At 41.3% G+C, this 16,008-nt stretch overlaps 1 protein-coding gene across 4 annotated transcripts in view; it reads right to left on the bottom strand.

The window, feature by feature from the left end:
• ZNF423 (zinc finger protein 423) overlaps positions 1-16,008 on the bottom strand; it is a 228,128-nt gene that overhangs the window by 83,599 nt on the left and 128,521 nt on the right. For all 4 annotated transcript variants that reach the window (XM_079316105.1, XM_079316106.1, XM_079316107.1 and 1 more), the window contains 2 exons: positions 11,718-14,941; positions 4,909-4,993 (listed from right to left, as the gene is read on the bottom strand). In XM_079316105.1, coding sequence (XP_079172231.1) covers positions 4,909-4,993; positions 11,718-14,941 — 3,309 coding nt within the window. The remainder of the gene's footprint in view (positions 1-4,908; positions 4,994-11,717; positions 14,942-16,008) is intronic.

The following is a 16,008-nucleotide window of genomic DNA, read 5'->3' as shown; positions in this document are numbered from 1 at the left end:
GATTTCATCTCAGCCACCGAGCTTGGTATCAACTGCTAACTCTTTTGAACACAAAATGAGTTTTCTAAATTGCTGCTTTTTAGAAAATTATTTCTGTAGTTATTATTGCAGTTTGACCTTTTCCAGTCATCAACTTACTTTGTTATTTTAAAATATGTTATTTTAAAATGTTAACAAAATAACAAACCTATAGTTGGCTATTGTTTTGTTTCAAATACTTGTACGCATTTGAAAGAAATGTAAGTGTGGATGGATGTTTTCATTTCTCTTTCGTGTTTAATTCTGGCAGAGTATTTCCAGAACTTGAAACATGATCTCTAAGGGCAGGAAAGGTAATTAAGATCCTTGGAGTCCAACGCTGCACACGATGTATGATATGCCGTGGCTGGCAGTACTCAAAAACCCCTCCCAAACCCAGTGTTTAACTTTGTCAACCCCATCCCATCAAACAGAGAGGAGTTTATCCAGGCTGCAGTTCAAGACCTGGACCACGGGACAATTTCCCCGTCACTTCTGGAAGTTTTCTGTTCAGCACTCCCCTCTGTCCCAGCGGCTCCCAGGGCACAGACAGGGCCTCATGGCACATCACAAACCCTTCCAGCCTGTGCCCCTCCTGCTCCCCAGTGCCATTGCTGGCCTTGGCGGGGAGCACTGGCATTCCATGGGGGAGGAAGGAGCAGCACTGGGGCAGGGCAGGCTCTGCTGAGCTCTGAGCACTGGGACAGCCCACATTCCTTTGGAGACAGAGGCAGGAGCAATGTTACAGCAATCCCCGTGTTGGAGCACAAACCAGGAATCATTACTTTCCCTGTTCCAGCACAACTGAGCCCCAGTTGCGTTTCCTGTGCACATTTGCCAGGAGACTTTCTTGGAGAATGGAGAAAGAGGGGTTGGGACAGTTGCTCATCTTCTCTGAACGTTAAATGGAAAACATGCCTCATCTAACTGAGACAGAGAGAAGTACTGCTGTGTGCACTTCTCTGATCCAAAAAGCTGAGAACTCTGTAAGGGATCCAAGGGCACTTCCACTGGTATGGGCAACCTGACCAACCCACAGAACAAACCTGTAGAATTATGTGCACCCTGAAAAATAGCAGTTAGAGAACCCAGCCTGGCTGTGGGAAGAGCACAGCTGTAAAAACCCAGGAGGAAAACCCTGGGCCTAATCCTTATTTCCCTGTGCAGGGCTGTGAGTGGGTTTCCCTTGGCAGGGCAGGATGGGAGCAGCACTGCTCGCACAGGACTTGGCAGTGCCCTGTGGTGGAGACCGAAGTTCCAGAGCTCCCCCAGGCACTGGGCAGAGGCTGCACTCACTGACAGATTTCCATGCTTTGGCTGCTGCCATGGCTGCTCAGAGCCCCCCATAGAGCCCAGGGCCCGCAGGCCCATCCTCCCCTGCATCCACCAGAGACGGCACATCAGAGGCAGAGCGAGGTGGGGAGAGGAGGGGGAGAAGCTTTAAACATTGCCAGGTCAGCGCAACAGGAGGCAAGCAAGTACAGAGGCAGCAGGAACTACTGAAAGTTTTTGATATAGTCCCAGGTGGACTCCCCAATGCCTGTAAATGTTTCAAAGGGGGATCCCCTTTCTGTGGGCATGGAAATGTTTCAAAGGAGCCCCAATTGGTGCAATGTTTCAAAGACCACTACTCTCTAAAAATTCCAGCCCAAAATCCCCCCCCCCCCCCAGCTGAAAACCTTCCTAAACAGATCCCTTCCTGGCTAACCCCAGCTGAGGAGGTCTGTGCTGCCACACAGAGCCCTCCTACCGGCCCCAGCATCAACTGAAGCAAAACATCTCCCGTTTCCCTCTCTGGGGATGGATCCAGCCTGCTCCTTCCCTGGGGACCCCGGGAAGGACCCAGTGTGTCTCTGTGTTTGTGCACAGGATATGAAGGGCTAGAGTGCAGCAGGGTAATTTTTCAAAGCAGTGTGTGGGAGTAGTGCTGGAAATTCCCTGCATACTGCTTTGAAAAAAATAAACCCCCTACCCCCATGAATTATGAACAGGGCCTCCAGCTCCAGACTGGGAATCCGAGAGGTTGAAGAGGGAGGCACAGCCAACTTAAATGGATGCAGTTTTTAAAACCATGATGTCAGAAATAATTGAATTTTTAAATTATATTATGGACCCTGCTACTTAAAAGGTATCGCTGCTACAGAGCAGAGATTCCTTTGCTGACAGTGACTTGAGCAGAATAAAACTGCAAGCAAGTGCTTAAGATATGTCAGCTATTGATTTTGTGTTTCTCAAAGTATGAGAAGAAAGTGCTGCTGAGAGGTCTTGGATTATCAAAGCCAAGGGATTTTTTACCTAAAAATTACATGTCAAGGCTAACTTCATTGTCTTGGCTCTCCTCAAATTCAAAAGAGAGATAAAAATCTCTCCCTGGAAATGCTTATCCTACTCAAACTCTTATCTTAGATTGGTATCAATCATTCATTTTCCCTAGACAACATCTCAATGACTATATTAAACTAGACACCTTAACTTTAGACAGATACAAGTTCATTGAGATGAGGCCAGCCCTAAGCTCTGAGGACACATGGTCTGAGGGTAAGTTCCTCCTGGCTCCCAAACACTGCGTGTTCACCCTGCAACCTCAGTGTCCCCCCAGCACAAATAAACCCTCATCTGTAGATCTTAAATTGACAACAATGACATTAACAATTCCTGTGGACTAGACCTGGGCTGCAGAAACAGCTGTATTGGTTTCTTTCTCCTGCTGCCCATCTGGCTAAACTTGGCTTAACACAGAGAAGGGAAACTCTTGCACCCCTAATCAGTGATAAACCAGCCTAAGCAGTAAGGAGGAACATGTCAGACTGTCCTAAGACCTGAATAATGGAACACAGCACTCAGGCTATGACCAAGAGGGACAGGAGTAAGCACAGCAGGCACTTAGTCACTCTCCTTGTTACCAACCCAGGACTATGTAAATAAACACCAAAAATCTGCACAGCATTTATTGCTTGAGAAATGCTAACATCAAGCTTCTCCTTTCCCCTTCAGTATTTCCTAGTAAAGAACAAATACCAAATAACAAACTCACTGGAAGCACCATTTTTGTGAGCAGCTGCATGTCCTGAAGGAGAGGGGGTCCAGGAGCCTTGTGAACCAAGATGCCCAGAGTGAGAGGAAGTTTGGATCCATATTAAAGGTTTCTACACTTTGCTCTTTCCTAAATGGAGCCATTAAAAGCGGTGATGACCTTAAATTAATGCCCATCCTCAGTCTGTACCTCAGCAAAGGGATGTGAAGATATGACACTGGAATGTTCTAGGTGTACAGAACTGGGCCCAAAGCACTTTTGTACCATATAGAGTTCTTCCAAATATTAAAGTAACTGATGTACAGCTTCAAGGAAAAAATGGGTACAGTTTTCACAAATAACAGCACAATTTTCACGGCCTCCTATGCCTTCTACACCTCTGTTTTTCAATTATAAGAACGTTGTGAGGTCATGTGTATAATTGCATATTATTCCAGACAGCACAAATATGGGCATATACATAAACTTCACATATCAGTTACTGTAAAATGAAGAAATTACATTTTTCCAAAAGAAAAAAAAAATAATTCCCCTTGAATCAAGAAGAACCTTAACTCAGCATTTCATTACTTTTGTACTTAAAAAATCACTTCTTTTAGCAACTGGATCACAAATTAAGTTGAAACAAATGCTAAGCTTGCTAAGGACTCCTTTCTTAAAATCTAGGAGGGAGCTACATGAAATCACCATGGTCCAATTAACAAGGATCTCACTCTTCAAGCTTGCAAACGAGAGATTACATTAACACCTGCTACAAAAGCAAACATTTTTAGATATCTTTATCTTAACCTTCTTGACATTAAAGTTAAACTCCTGCCTGGCTCTTGGATGAAAATTATTGTGACTGACGTATGTTTTTCATTTGGGGGTAGGGGTTTGAAGACTGTGTCAGTCCATATTTCTCTCTCTCTGATATTTAGGCATAATCCACTTCAAAGCTAATAGGAGTTACATAGCTGAATTGATGGGAGAATAATTTCCTAAATGTAAAATTGCTGAAGGAAAATCATTATGCTTATGAGAGATAAATGCTGCATAGGAATGTATGAGACACAGAGAGCACTGCTTGGTCCTTGAAGGGTCTCATCCAACACATGCTTACAGTGGCATGTGTAAGTATCTTATTGTGGTCTATGCACCAAAATAAACTGACCTCTTGGGCCAACACATATATTTATAACATCTGTCCATACAGGGAAAAACTTTTTTTTGTGTTCATCAGAGAAGCAACCATACAGCTGCAGCAGAAATACAACCCATCAGATTACAACAATGCTTTTAACACCTGAGACAGGACTGTCACAGAAGGCAGAAAGCATTGATTTTTAAAACATTTGTATGTCTGAAAAGCTGAACTTTATGAAGTCCAGAATTGTAGGAAAAAGTAGAAAAAACCCACTGAAATAACTCCATAAGTGTTTTGTTTTGACAATGTTCCTCAGGAATCCACCACACTTAGCTGGGAAAATGCTAGCAGTTACATCTATTCAATGTCATGACATACAAAATTGAAACATAATTGCTCCTAAGTGGTTGACAACTGGCAAGCACTTTTTACACAGATAGAGAGAAATTTATGCTATCAAATGGAAGATACTGTCAAAAGTTTGATTTTAATATAAATGAAAATGCTACACGAGGACTCAAAAGGATAAGGAAAAAGCTCAGCAGTAACACTTTTATAACCACATATTTAAAAAGCTTTGAAGTGAAGAATCATTACATCAAAATCATTTTCCTTGAAAAATAAAAAAATTAATTACAGCATGAATACTAACAAGTTATTAGAGTAGTGAATGTCAACGAGTAGCAAAAAAACAAGCAGCCAATGAGTGGCCTAGTGTAAAGAATCTTACCAATCATATGGTTAGCGACATGGATTTGTATCTCTCTCTCATTCTCAAAGGTCATCTGGCACTTGATGCATTGATAGGTCTTTTTCTGTTTAATAACCAAAAAGAGATTAGAGAAAACTGCACTGTAGCATAAGGCAAGTGTGATCATGAATATAGCATGTTATGTGATTCAAATTCCCTCCACTGAGGCTTTTTTTCACCCATATATCCCCAGAGCAGGCTTTTCTGGGACCATAAACACAACCTCTAATTAACAACCTGCTTTAGGAGAAATTTTAATTTCAACTTTAAAAATTTCAAATAACACTACTTGAAAATCTGACTGAATACCTGAGCCACAATGAGATTGCACCTGTCATTTAATCCATTGCAGTGAAATTCCCCCAGAGTGAAATAAAAGACAGAAGAGTAACTGTTTTCATAGTAAGATCAACTTTCTCAAAAAATTCCACCTTTCATTAAACTCAAAATAGAGTAGGCAGAGCACCTATAGTTACTTGGATAAGTGAAGGAAAAAAATGCATTTTGTAATGGTCTCTAATCAGAAATCTTGAAAAAAACTGCATTACCACAAAAAACTGTTTCCTGGTACAATCTGTTTATATTTTCTCCATCTCAAAGTCATACCAGGGAGGCCTAGCTACAGAAGTCAGGAGACAGTGTGAAGAGGCAATTACATGAACCATTTATTCAAACAGGGAAAATGGGGTTTGCACTCACATTTACAGTGATGAGTGTACTTGTACAATGTGGTAGGAAAAAAATCCAAGAAACTATTTGCAGAAATTAAAATGCATGTTGATAACTTGGATGTCCAACTCAGAAAAAAAAAAAAGCAAAAAAAAAAAAAAAACCTAAGCTTTTGTACACTTGCAAAAACTCTTATTTCCCAAAGCAGAAGTATGGTGCTTTGGTTTGATGTACATGCTTATTTACTGCATGGGAATATGCTATCTAAATTGACATTTTTTGATGTGTAATTTAGAAAAATTGGACCTTTTGTGCCTACTTGTTTCTGGGGAATAATTCCTACTGCAACAATTGCCACAAGGCACAAGCATGAGGTCTGTATCCCCAAAGCCAAAGCTGGTGGCAGCAGAACACACATGAAAGCTCTGCATGCTGGCCACAAGGGATGGATGAGAACCCCAAACCAACAGCCCTGAGAAACCCAATTCAGTGAACAACACCCTCTTAACCTTCTGAAGAAAAATATTTTTGAGGGTACTTTCAGATGCACATTACTTTTTCTTCAGCCTCCACCCCATACCCAGATGTAGAACCCCATTTTTAGGACAGCAGTAATAAGTCAGAAGTTTTGAGTTAAACGGAGGAGTTGTTGTCACCCCCCCTGTGCATGGGATCCAATTTCCTCAAGCACCTGCTGAGGAAAGAACAAATTAGGTGCTACCAAGAGCTTAACTACTTCCCATGTCATCAATGGCAACAAGGTAGCCTGCTGGAGGTTAATGAACAGACTGTAACACCCTAATAACAAATGCACCTATGCCTATGGAAGTTAGACATATTCCATGAATTCTGTAGCAGTGTGTGTTTGCTTAGGCAGGGTTTTCTAGGCTAAAACAACAATGGGTGATTAACATAATAATAGGAAGAAGGCTATACTCCATTGGCCGAAAGCTGACACAGCCAACCATATAAAAGGAAATAGTTTGGATTGGCTAGTTATCCCTAGGCAGCTCAAGAAACTATCCTCCTGGAGTTCATTTGGAAATCAAGGCTGCTAATGGAAAAGCAGCTGGATTTCTGCAGCACTCTTTCTGGGGAATCTCTTCTGGCAGACGAGCACAGCACACGTACATACACATGTCCTCTCAAACACACTGGCACACACACGCTGAGAGCTCCTAACTTCAAAAACAAAACACAAAAAACCTTGAAAGAGCAAAATAGGATTGGGTAGTGACTGATTCTTGTGGTCACATGGTCACCTTTTAAACTTGAAACTTTCCTCTTCTTTAAAACTTCAAAGCTGAGTTCTGTGCCTTGTCCAATGCTTATCTCAGCTACAAGGGCTCCCTCAGTAACTAGCTAGAGGACAGTATTTCAGCCTGACTCTATTTCAAACCTTCAAAGTTATATTAACACAGACAAATGATTCATTTTTAAATTGATTTTGGTGCTTCTGAAAGCTACTTACTAACAGATCTGGAGACAGGATGTCTCCAGTGCTAACTCCTCCACAGCATTTCACAATCTTATAAAACCCTCTGCTTGGCATGAGGAACCCTCAGCAGATTTCAGATTTCCTCTCTGTGCTACCTTCAGCCTCAGCTGAGACCTGTGCATGCAGACAAGCAGCTCAGGCAAGGTGATGGCTCCTGTGACTGGGCACCCCACTTGACATGGAGTGAGGGTAATAAGAGGCCTCTACAGGTCTCAAAATAACTATAGCTAGATTAGCACCCAAGTGTACATGCAAGAGGTGGAAGAACTGATTTTTGGCTCGTTAATAACTGCCTTTAAAAGAACCTCACAAAACATTATTTCATTATCAGTAAATAGGGAGCACTAGTTTCAATAAAACTTGAATTAGATTTGGTATCAAATATGATCTATTACCATTTTTCTGCTTTATGAACACTATTAATGGATCAGTTACCTTTTTTTAAAGTTTTATCTTCACAAGTGGTGACAACAAAAGTGCCCACACTCTGAGGAGCTAACAGAGTCTAGGTGATGGCATCTAGGTGATAAAAGAGACCAGATGAGCAGGCCTTCAGCTGAGAGCTCATTCCCCACAAATGCAAGACATTTAATTCTAGTCTTGGCACACAATTGTAGTAATAACAACAGAGGGTTCTGTTTTCTTTTCTGAAGTATCTATTGTTCCCATGGGTTTTCCAGACTATCCTCCTTTAAATCTGGAAACAGTTTCCTGTTCTACAAAGAAAATATTCCTCCATTCAAGGGGATTTACAAGGGAAGAGAAGGGCTGTGGGGGAGAACAAAGAGAAGGAGCTGAGTCCAAGAAAGGGTGCAGGAGAAAAGAAACCAAATAAAGGAATACAATAGGGTTTATTCTTCCAACTTTCTATTCTATCTCCTTTCCTTCTTCACTCAAAATAACCTTAGGTGGGCTAAAAATAGGAACCCCATTCAAGATGAAAACAGAAGTCTAAACATTTGCCAGTGTCAATGTTAAACAAGCATTTTTCATGATACCTGTGATAAAAAATAAAGATACCTCTATGTAAGAGAAAGAACAGCTTGAAATGTGACTGCTTGCAGTATTAGGAAATGAAAAATCTCAATACTAAACAATTAGTTATGTTTCATAAGATATGCACATTCCTCTAGAAGGCATGTGAAAATGAATTAATAAAATGTATTCTAAAGCTGCTACACACAGAAAGATATTCAGAAAAACAGGAAAGTAGCACCTCAGATGAGATCTTAATGTAATATATAAAAGGCCTTGAACTATACTTGTGTCAGAGACTGGAATAACTTTAACTGTGCCGCTCATATGGAAAAACACTTTCAGTCCTATCCAAACAGAATAGCTCACACAAAACTATATGAATTAAATAAAACTGGATGTTAGAGAAACCTTTTGCTACTAAGATCTATTTTATTTATTTCTCCTAGTGATGTCCCTTGAAGAAGACCATTGACTTGTCTTAAAACTCCTAAAAACAATTCCTCCAAAGAGGATGTTGCCATATACACACTGCAAAAACTGTGTCTGTCTGGAAATCTGTCTTGTTGATCAACGTGAATGGATCCTAGGCAAGCATCCTAGAAACAAGCATAATCAATGTACAGGTATTTCCTCCTGTTTGTGGGCCATACTAAAAATGTGAGGAAGACAGAATACAGCAGGATTTTCGAGGGTTATGTGCTTTATTGCTTTCATTCTTATGGATTAAAAAACCAAGCTTGCCAAGCAATTCTGAATATTTTTCAATGTTCCTCTAGCTGTCTTTTACTGATCTTCAGAATAAAACCTCAAATAATTCAATAGTAAAAAACCAAACCATAATATAAGAAAATAATGATACTTCATTTGTAGTGCTATATACACTTCCATATATACACAAACTTAAATACATACAGTAAAAACTAATTGTTCAGTTTCTCCTGTTCTTTTTTTCTTCCCAAATACTCTTTATTTATCAAGGACTAATATTTATTTTATCCCTTTCCTTCACTTTGGTGTTAAACCCCCATTTAAGTTTTTTTTTCCTGAAATTCCTTTACGTTTCCACAATTCTATCAAAAAGTAAATAATGGCTGGTAGAGCTACTTCTAACATATAAAGAAGTTACAAATTTTATATGTTGTTATCATCTTTTACATTTGCTTAGATTTCATTCTGTTTATTCTTATTTATTCTGAAATATATACCCACTACTTAAAAAACTAATCTACCTGTATGTTCCTTCTGCTTGTACCTTGTCCTAATAATCTTCAACTGCTTTTCTATTTAAGAAAAGTAAATAAGGTGTTTAAAAAATGAAATGTAGAAATACTCAAGAGTTGTGCGAAGTAGCTCTTCTCTGAACGCATGCAGATCACTCTACATGCACTCTGCACTAGAGATTGCTCCATTAAAGTGGTGTTTTACCTGTGTGCAGCACACTAACAAAATGACAAGAGAGTTCATGTTCAACTTGCTTAGTTTTGCTATGAAGCCAATGAAGTTAAGTAAACACTGTTCTTGAGTGCAGAGATGTATCACCATTTAAAAGCCAGTATAATTCTTTGAAAAGAATCCCTCTACTAGGCAAACACAAAGGGCACTCATTGCCTTCAGAACCCTGAGTAAAACACCAATAGTTTCCTAGTGAACTGATATCAGATTCAGGTCTTGTACTTATAATGAAGGATAAGATAATGAGCTATTCCTAATAACAATATATATATTCCTAGGATGCTTATCTCTGACATTAGCATATGTGGAGGCCACAGACACCAGTAAGGTACCATTTGCCATCATCACAAATGCTGATTTTTCATTATCTTCTATAAAGAAACTCAGAAATTCTCTCAGGTGATGAAATTCAAAGCATTTACCTTATTGAAGAACTTAAAATTTTCCCCTGAGAGAACAAGTCTGGAAGCTGTCACAGCAAAGAAAGAGTTAAAGCAAGAAATAAGACAGAAAATGGCAATGTTCTGCTAGCTGATAGGAAGGGAAAGGTAATTCCACAGATGCAGCAACACGAATTAGTCCAACCAATGGAACAGAGGTACTTCTCAAGAATTTAGAAGAAAATAAAGTCCTGAGGAGGAAGAAGGACAATAACCTAGCCAGACCTAGGTATCACACCAAAGGAGGGATATTTCCATTCCTCATTCTTCTGCAAAATGATTTGCATGTGCCTGGAGGTTTAGTCACACCCAAAGGGAACAATATCCAGTGGTTTTACCGAAAGAGAGAAAACAAGAAATGAAATCAAGTTTCTGTGGGATTGGCTCAGGAGGCTGGATGGGGCACTGCTCCAGCATGGCCATGTCCCACCCAGCTCAGGCAGACACTGCTGCCCCACATGGAGCAGGGACAACATTTCCTGCCAGGGACACAACCCACACCAGCTCCCTTGGAGCCACCTCAGCCCAAGTCCTCAGGACATACTTAGGGCCTTCTCTTACTGAGCCTCTGGTGTTCTAGTTGAATGGATGGTATTTTCAGGTGCTTTTAATTCAGTAAGATGTGTTTGTGGGTGCTTTAATTAGCAGATTGACATAAACAGGCATCTACGGCTGGAATTATTCATTAGGAGTTGGGTGCCTAATTTCCTTAGATACTTTTGAAAATCTCACCCCATCATGTTTAATTAAAAATGTCAGATGATATCAATACTCAGATGTGTCTGCTGTTGGTCTCCTGAGAAGATTTCCAAAATCCACTTCTCATTCCATCTGTTCCTGACAGAGGAAGGACTGACTTGGCCCATTCTTGAACCAAAACGTCAACAAATAATTTAAAAAGACTATAAACTGCAAATGATATTAATCTCCTGAGTAGGCTTCTGGAACCTTACTTGGATCTGCATGTTCCTGAGTAACTTGTAAGCTAAGAAATGGGAAACCAGGCTATCTGCAATGAGTCAAGGACAGCACACTTTTATGTAATCTGCATTAGACAATGTCCAGACTTGCTAAGAAACTACTTATCCTCTACTGGCCCCTACAAGAAGGGCCATGAAGTATATTCTTTTAAAGTCACTTTTAAAATCATACACACACACAAACAAACTCACACAAATACACACAGACCTCCCAGTAACCTCAAAACATTCACTCTGACAGACACTCCTAGGGACAAGTTCTTTAGCACAGAAGTTTGGTTTAGGTGAGAATTTGGGGGACTGGATGGAACTCACTACATATTCCCTCACAAGCACCTATATCCTCCTGTTAATTACTGTTTCCTTGATAAGAAATAATTTCACTCCTCAAATATGACAGGTTTAATTTTTTTGTAGTATCTCCTTTTTTTCATTGAACTACCCCAGCTTTTCCAGATCTGCCAGTTCAGTAGAATCAGAATTCTTGGACAAACTCAATCCTCACTGCCCAAGTGTCTCAACTCTCTCTAGGTAAATCTAGGGTGGCTCTGTGGCAAAAAATCTGATGCACTGCTAGTAGGAATCAAGGCAACTGTGAGGCCGAGCAACTTCTGATTGTTCTACCTTTCCTCCTGTTTTACTAAGGGTTTTTAGTAGCACAAGTGATTTGATAAAGTGACAATTAGAAAAAAAAAAGAAATATTAGATCAGTTATCACATTGAAGGTCTACATTTTATCCCTCAGACACTTTAAAGTTCAGCTGTACTTACTCTGGGAACAGGGGACGTCTGGGTACCTTTCCTTTGGCCACTGGTCTCAGGTGTCAGGTCTCGGTGGTCTACCTGAATGTGGCTCTCTAGGTCTTCAGCACTTTCAAATTTGACACTACACTCTGGACACCTCAGGCTGCCACATGGCCTCTCACTCACGTCCTGTGGAGTCAAGCTCGAAGACTGTCCGTTGGTGCTCCTGGTCATGCATCCAGCACACAGGCCATAGGGAAGGCCGTTCACATCCAACTTTACCAAGTCCTGCTTATTCCGGAACTCCTTCAAGCACAGCGCACACTTGTAGAGTTTTTGCAAGGCCTGGCCGTTAGGGGACGAGGTTGCAGAGTTTCCTGCCAATTTCTGCATATGGAACGTCCCGTGAATTTTCAGCTCCAGGGTAGAGGTGACCGTCTGCATGCAGACAACGCAGCGAAACCCAGTGAGGGAGTTTCTGAGATCTGGATGCATCTGGCAGTGCTCGATGAATTCCTCCTCGCTCTGCAGTGGCATTTTGCAGATCCGACACGTCCCTGTATCCAGACTCTTGCTGTGAGTGACTTTGTGCTCAGTCAGGGTCAGGAGTGATGGGAAGCGCTCCCCACAGATGGGGCACATGTAGTGCTTAGCTGGGCCTCGATGGGTCTGCATGTGCTCTCTCAGGCCATTTTCTGAGAAAAAGGTCCTTGAGCAGATATTACACTTGTGGCTACCTTTGATGAACTCTGCTTTCTTCCTAGAACAGTCATCCTCCCCAGGCCTGATGTTATGATCTCTCAAACGATGGTTCTGCAGGAGGACCTCCATAGTGTAGGCAGCCCCACAAATGTCACAGCCATACATGGGCTCAGACGCATCCACATCATCCTCACTGGCTTCATGACTGTTGGAAGTATCTGGATTCTTCATTAACATGTTCTGGATATCTGCCCCTTCTGTCTTCTTACTTGTTGGGGTCATGCCATTAGCTGTACCATTCTCAGCGCTAGCATCAAAAACACAATGTTTTTCCCGCAAGTGCTTTTCAAGCAAGATGATGGCATGAAAAGCTTTGCTACAAAACTTGCAGTTGTATTTTTTGCTGTGGGTTGTGATGTGGCACTGCAGTTCTACCTCTGTGCTGAAGGTCTCACCACAGAAGATACATTTGTGAGACTTTGATGGATTACCCAAATGACTGTGCTTCACATGGATCTGGAGATCCACCTCCTTCCTAAAATCCCAGTTACAGGCCGTGCAACGATACATCTTCTTTTCATTGCTATGCTTGACTGCCAGATGCACTTGGATAGATACCTTGGAATCAAAAACTTCTTGGCAAAGGGTGCAGTGATACAACACAAAAGTATGCATGTCCAACAAATGCTTCTGCAAATCATCCACTGAAGAAAACTGTTTGTCACAGCTCTCACATACATAATGAGTGGAAGTTGTCATGTAATGTACGGTGAGATGTTGCAGAAGAGACTCCTGGGAATCAAAGTCTTCTTTACACTGAGGGCAAGACTGTTTCCTCAACAGCAACTCCAAATGCAACTTTAAATGGGTCTGAAAACTTTCAAAATTTGAGAACTTTAGATCACACTGATTACATGGGTATTCACCATTAGACACTGAGTTTACGCTTGCAGAAAGCCGCTGCCTTTTAGGGGAAGAGACTTCAACATCAGAAGAAACTGGACTCTGCTCTGCTTTTGACTTCTTATTGTGTGCCAGAGGAATGTTCTTGTGGTTTTCTTTAATATGCTTTGTAAGCTTCAGGATGGAGCCAAAAATGGGGGAGTTTGTGCAATAAGGGCATGAATAAACTTCCATAAAAGACTGTGTTGGCTGAATGACAGGGGAATCCAATTTTGAATTTCCTACATTGCAGTGAGTCTGCTGGATGTGCTCAGTCAAGGTAGCTTCAGTCAGAAAGCCCATGGAGCACTGGTTACAGAAGAAAGCATTGTTGCCATCTTGAGGGGTAGCGTTTGGGCCGCAGTGAGTAATGCGGATGTGTTCCTGCAAGCTATTGATATCTGCAAACATCTCCGGGCAGTAATTACAATGAAAGGCAGAAATGTTGCTAAACTGCATCATGGGATAGGCATGGTTTTTGTGCACTTTTCTCACGTGTTCATTCAAGTTGTACAGTGTAGGCATGGAATCAAGGCAGATCTGGCACGTGTGGCTTTGCTGAGGTTTGTCTGCATGAATGGTCTTCAGATGGATCTCCAGAACAGCAAGGCTGTTGAAGTCACGCTTCGAACAGTAGGGGCAGCTGTAAGTAACTTTAGACCAGTTCTGGCCTTCCTCTCTGTCAACAGACCTGGTTTTCTTTTGTCCTCTCAAAGGCTTTAAGGTCGAATCTGGGGTGGAACCTCTTTCCACCGACGCGCTGGAGTCGGGCGTTGCGCTGCTCATGGACGCCACACTCCCCAGGACTGGGTCAGGGCTGATGCTGTGGTTGCTGGAGTCAGGTTGTCTGTGGCTGTCCAAGTGGCAATAGACTTCCTCAACTGAAGAAAATTGCTCTGGGCACATAGGGCACTTGTGTTTTTTGTTGGCATGGGCTTGATGAATGTGTGAGAGCAGCGAGTTTTCGTCTACAAATACTTCAGGGCAATGAATACACTGCAAATCTGCCTTCTCGGAAAGCTGTGGGTGGCGTGTCATTACGTGCTTCTCCAAATCTTCAGTCTGACTGAATGTCTCTTCACAGTAATCACACATAAAATCATCCTTCTTCACCTCTTTCTCAGTCTTTGCCATATGTTCCTTGTTCTTTTTATGAGCTTGCATGTGACTCTGCAATGAGCTGGTAGATGAAAACCCACGCTTACACACAGTACACTTGAATGGTTTGCTGGAGCTGTGGGTTTTCAGGTGGATTTTGAGGTGGTCGCTGCGGGAGAATGCAGCCTCGCATTCGTGGCAATGGTACTTTTTATCCCCTGTGTGAAGCTTTATGTGGCGATCCCTACTCCTCTTGTGCTTAAAAAGCCGGCTACAGTAGGTGCATTTGAAAGGTAGTTTGTCACTGTGGATCTGCTCGTGCCTTTTAAGGTAGCTCAGGCGAATGAAGGATTTATCACAAAACTGACAGGGATACGGCAGGCCAGTCCCCCCTTCCTCCTCCCCGATGCCGAGATCACACCCATCTCCTATCATCTGAGTGGGTGATGCAACATCTTTGCTGGAGGGAGATGAAGCCACCCAGGAGAGTTGTGGGTCGTCATCACCATCTGTAATGGGAAAGCAGAAAGGAGATTAAAAACAATTCCCAGTGCATCTGTGAAATAAGGACAAAGCTCTCAACAACACTATGGGCTTCTGCTACTACAGCATTAAAAAAAAAATCAACTAAAAAAAAAATCCCCAACAAACCCTCTTGATTTTGAAAGGAGGTTTGAGAAAGAGAAATAAAAATATATTTGCAAACATAATTCACAAATATGCCAACATGTAGTGTTAATAAAAAGCATTTTTCTTTAGCAGGTTTAACACCTGCTCACTGTACTGTAAAGCAATAAACAATGAATAAAGAAAGCGAAACACAATGCGCAATGAAGCAATACAAACATTTCAGAAAGCTACAGTGTTAAGTGATCACCTGTGAATTTGTGGGTCTGTTAAATGCTACATCAAGATGATTTTAAGTAATGTCTCCATTAAAGAAATCCTTCAGTTCTGTCTCAAAACTGTAACAGAATGAAAGGCTGCTCAAAGGCAGAGTTGAACATCTAGGTGGAATAAAAGCATCAGATTTGGGAGAGCTCAGGAAAATCAGAGAAGAGATCTGCACCATTACCATGTTTCCTTGCATAAAAGGCAATGTTGCCCTCTTGGTACAAAATCAAACAAATATTTTAAAGCCCGGGAAAATCACCACTGGAGATCTCAAGACATCACAAAATAATCAAGTTAAGGAAAAACTAAAAATGGCCCAGCCTCTGTTTTAATAACTATTTCCTTTGCTCAATATGAAGCTTTGAAAAATATTTTATAATTCCATATTACCACAAAGAAACACAGCACCAACATCAGCAGCCCCACAGTCATTTTAGGAAAAATACATAAGATGTTGTCAGCTTTCATTAACAGAATTGTTAACAAGAAACAGAAGACAGTGAGTTCAAATATCCTAATTCCAACAAATGCAGAGATGTTGAGCAAAAAATGTCACTAGTCTGATATCAAACTAAACCACAGAATGAAGCAAAAATAAAGTTCATATAAAGGATGGAAGGCGCTAGCCACACAAACATTTGGAGATTCCAAAAAGAAGCCAGTTCTTGAGATACACCGTCCT

This window comes from Erithacus rubecula (assembly GCF_903797595.1).
Source record: "Erithacus rubecula genome assembly, chromosome: 12".
Taxonomy (NCBI): Eukaryota; Metazoa; Chordata; class Aves; order Passeriformes; family Muscicapidae; genus Erithacus; species Erithacus rubecula.
This window is presented reverse-complemented; position numbering and strand designations above follow the sequence as displayed.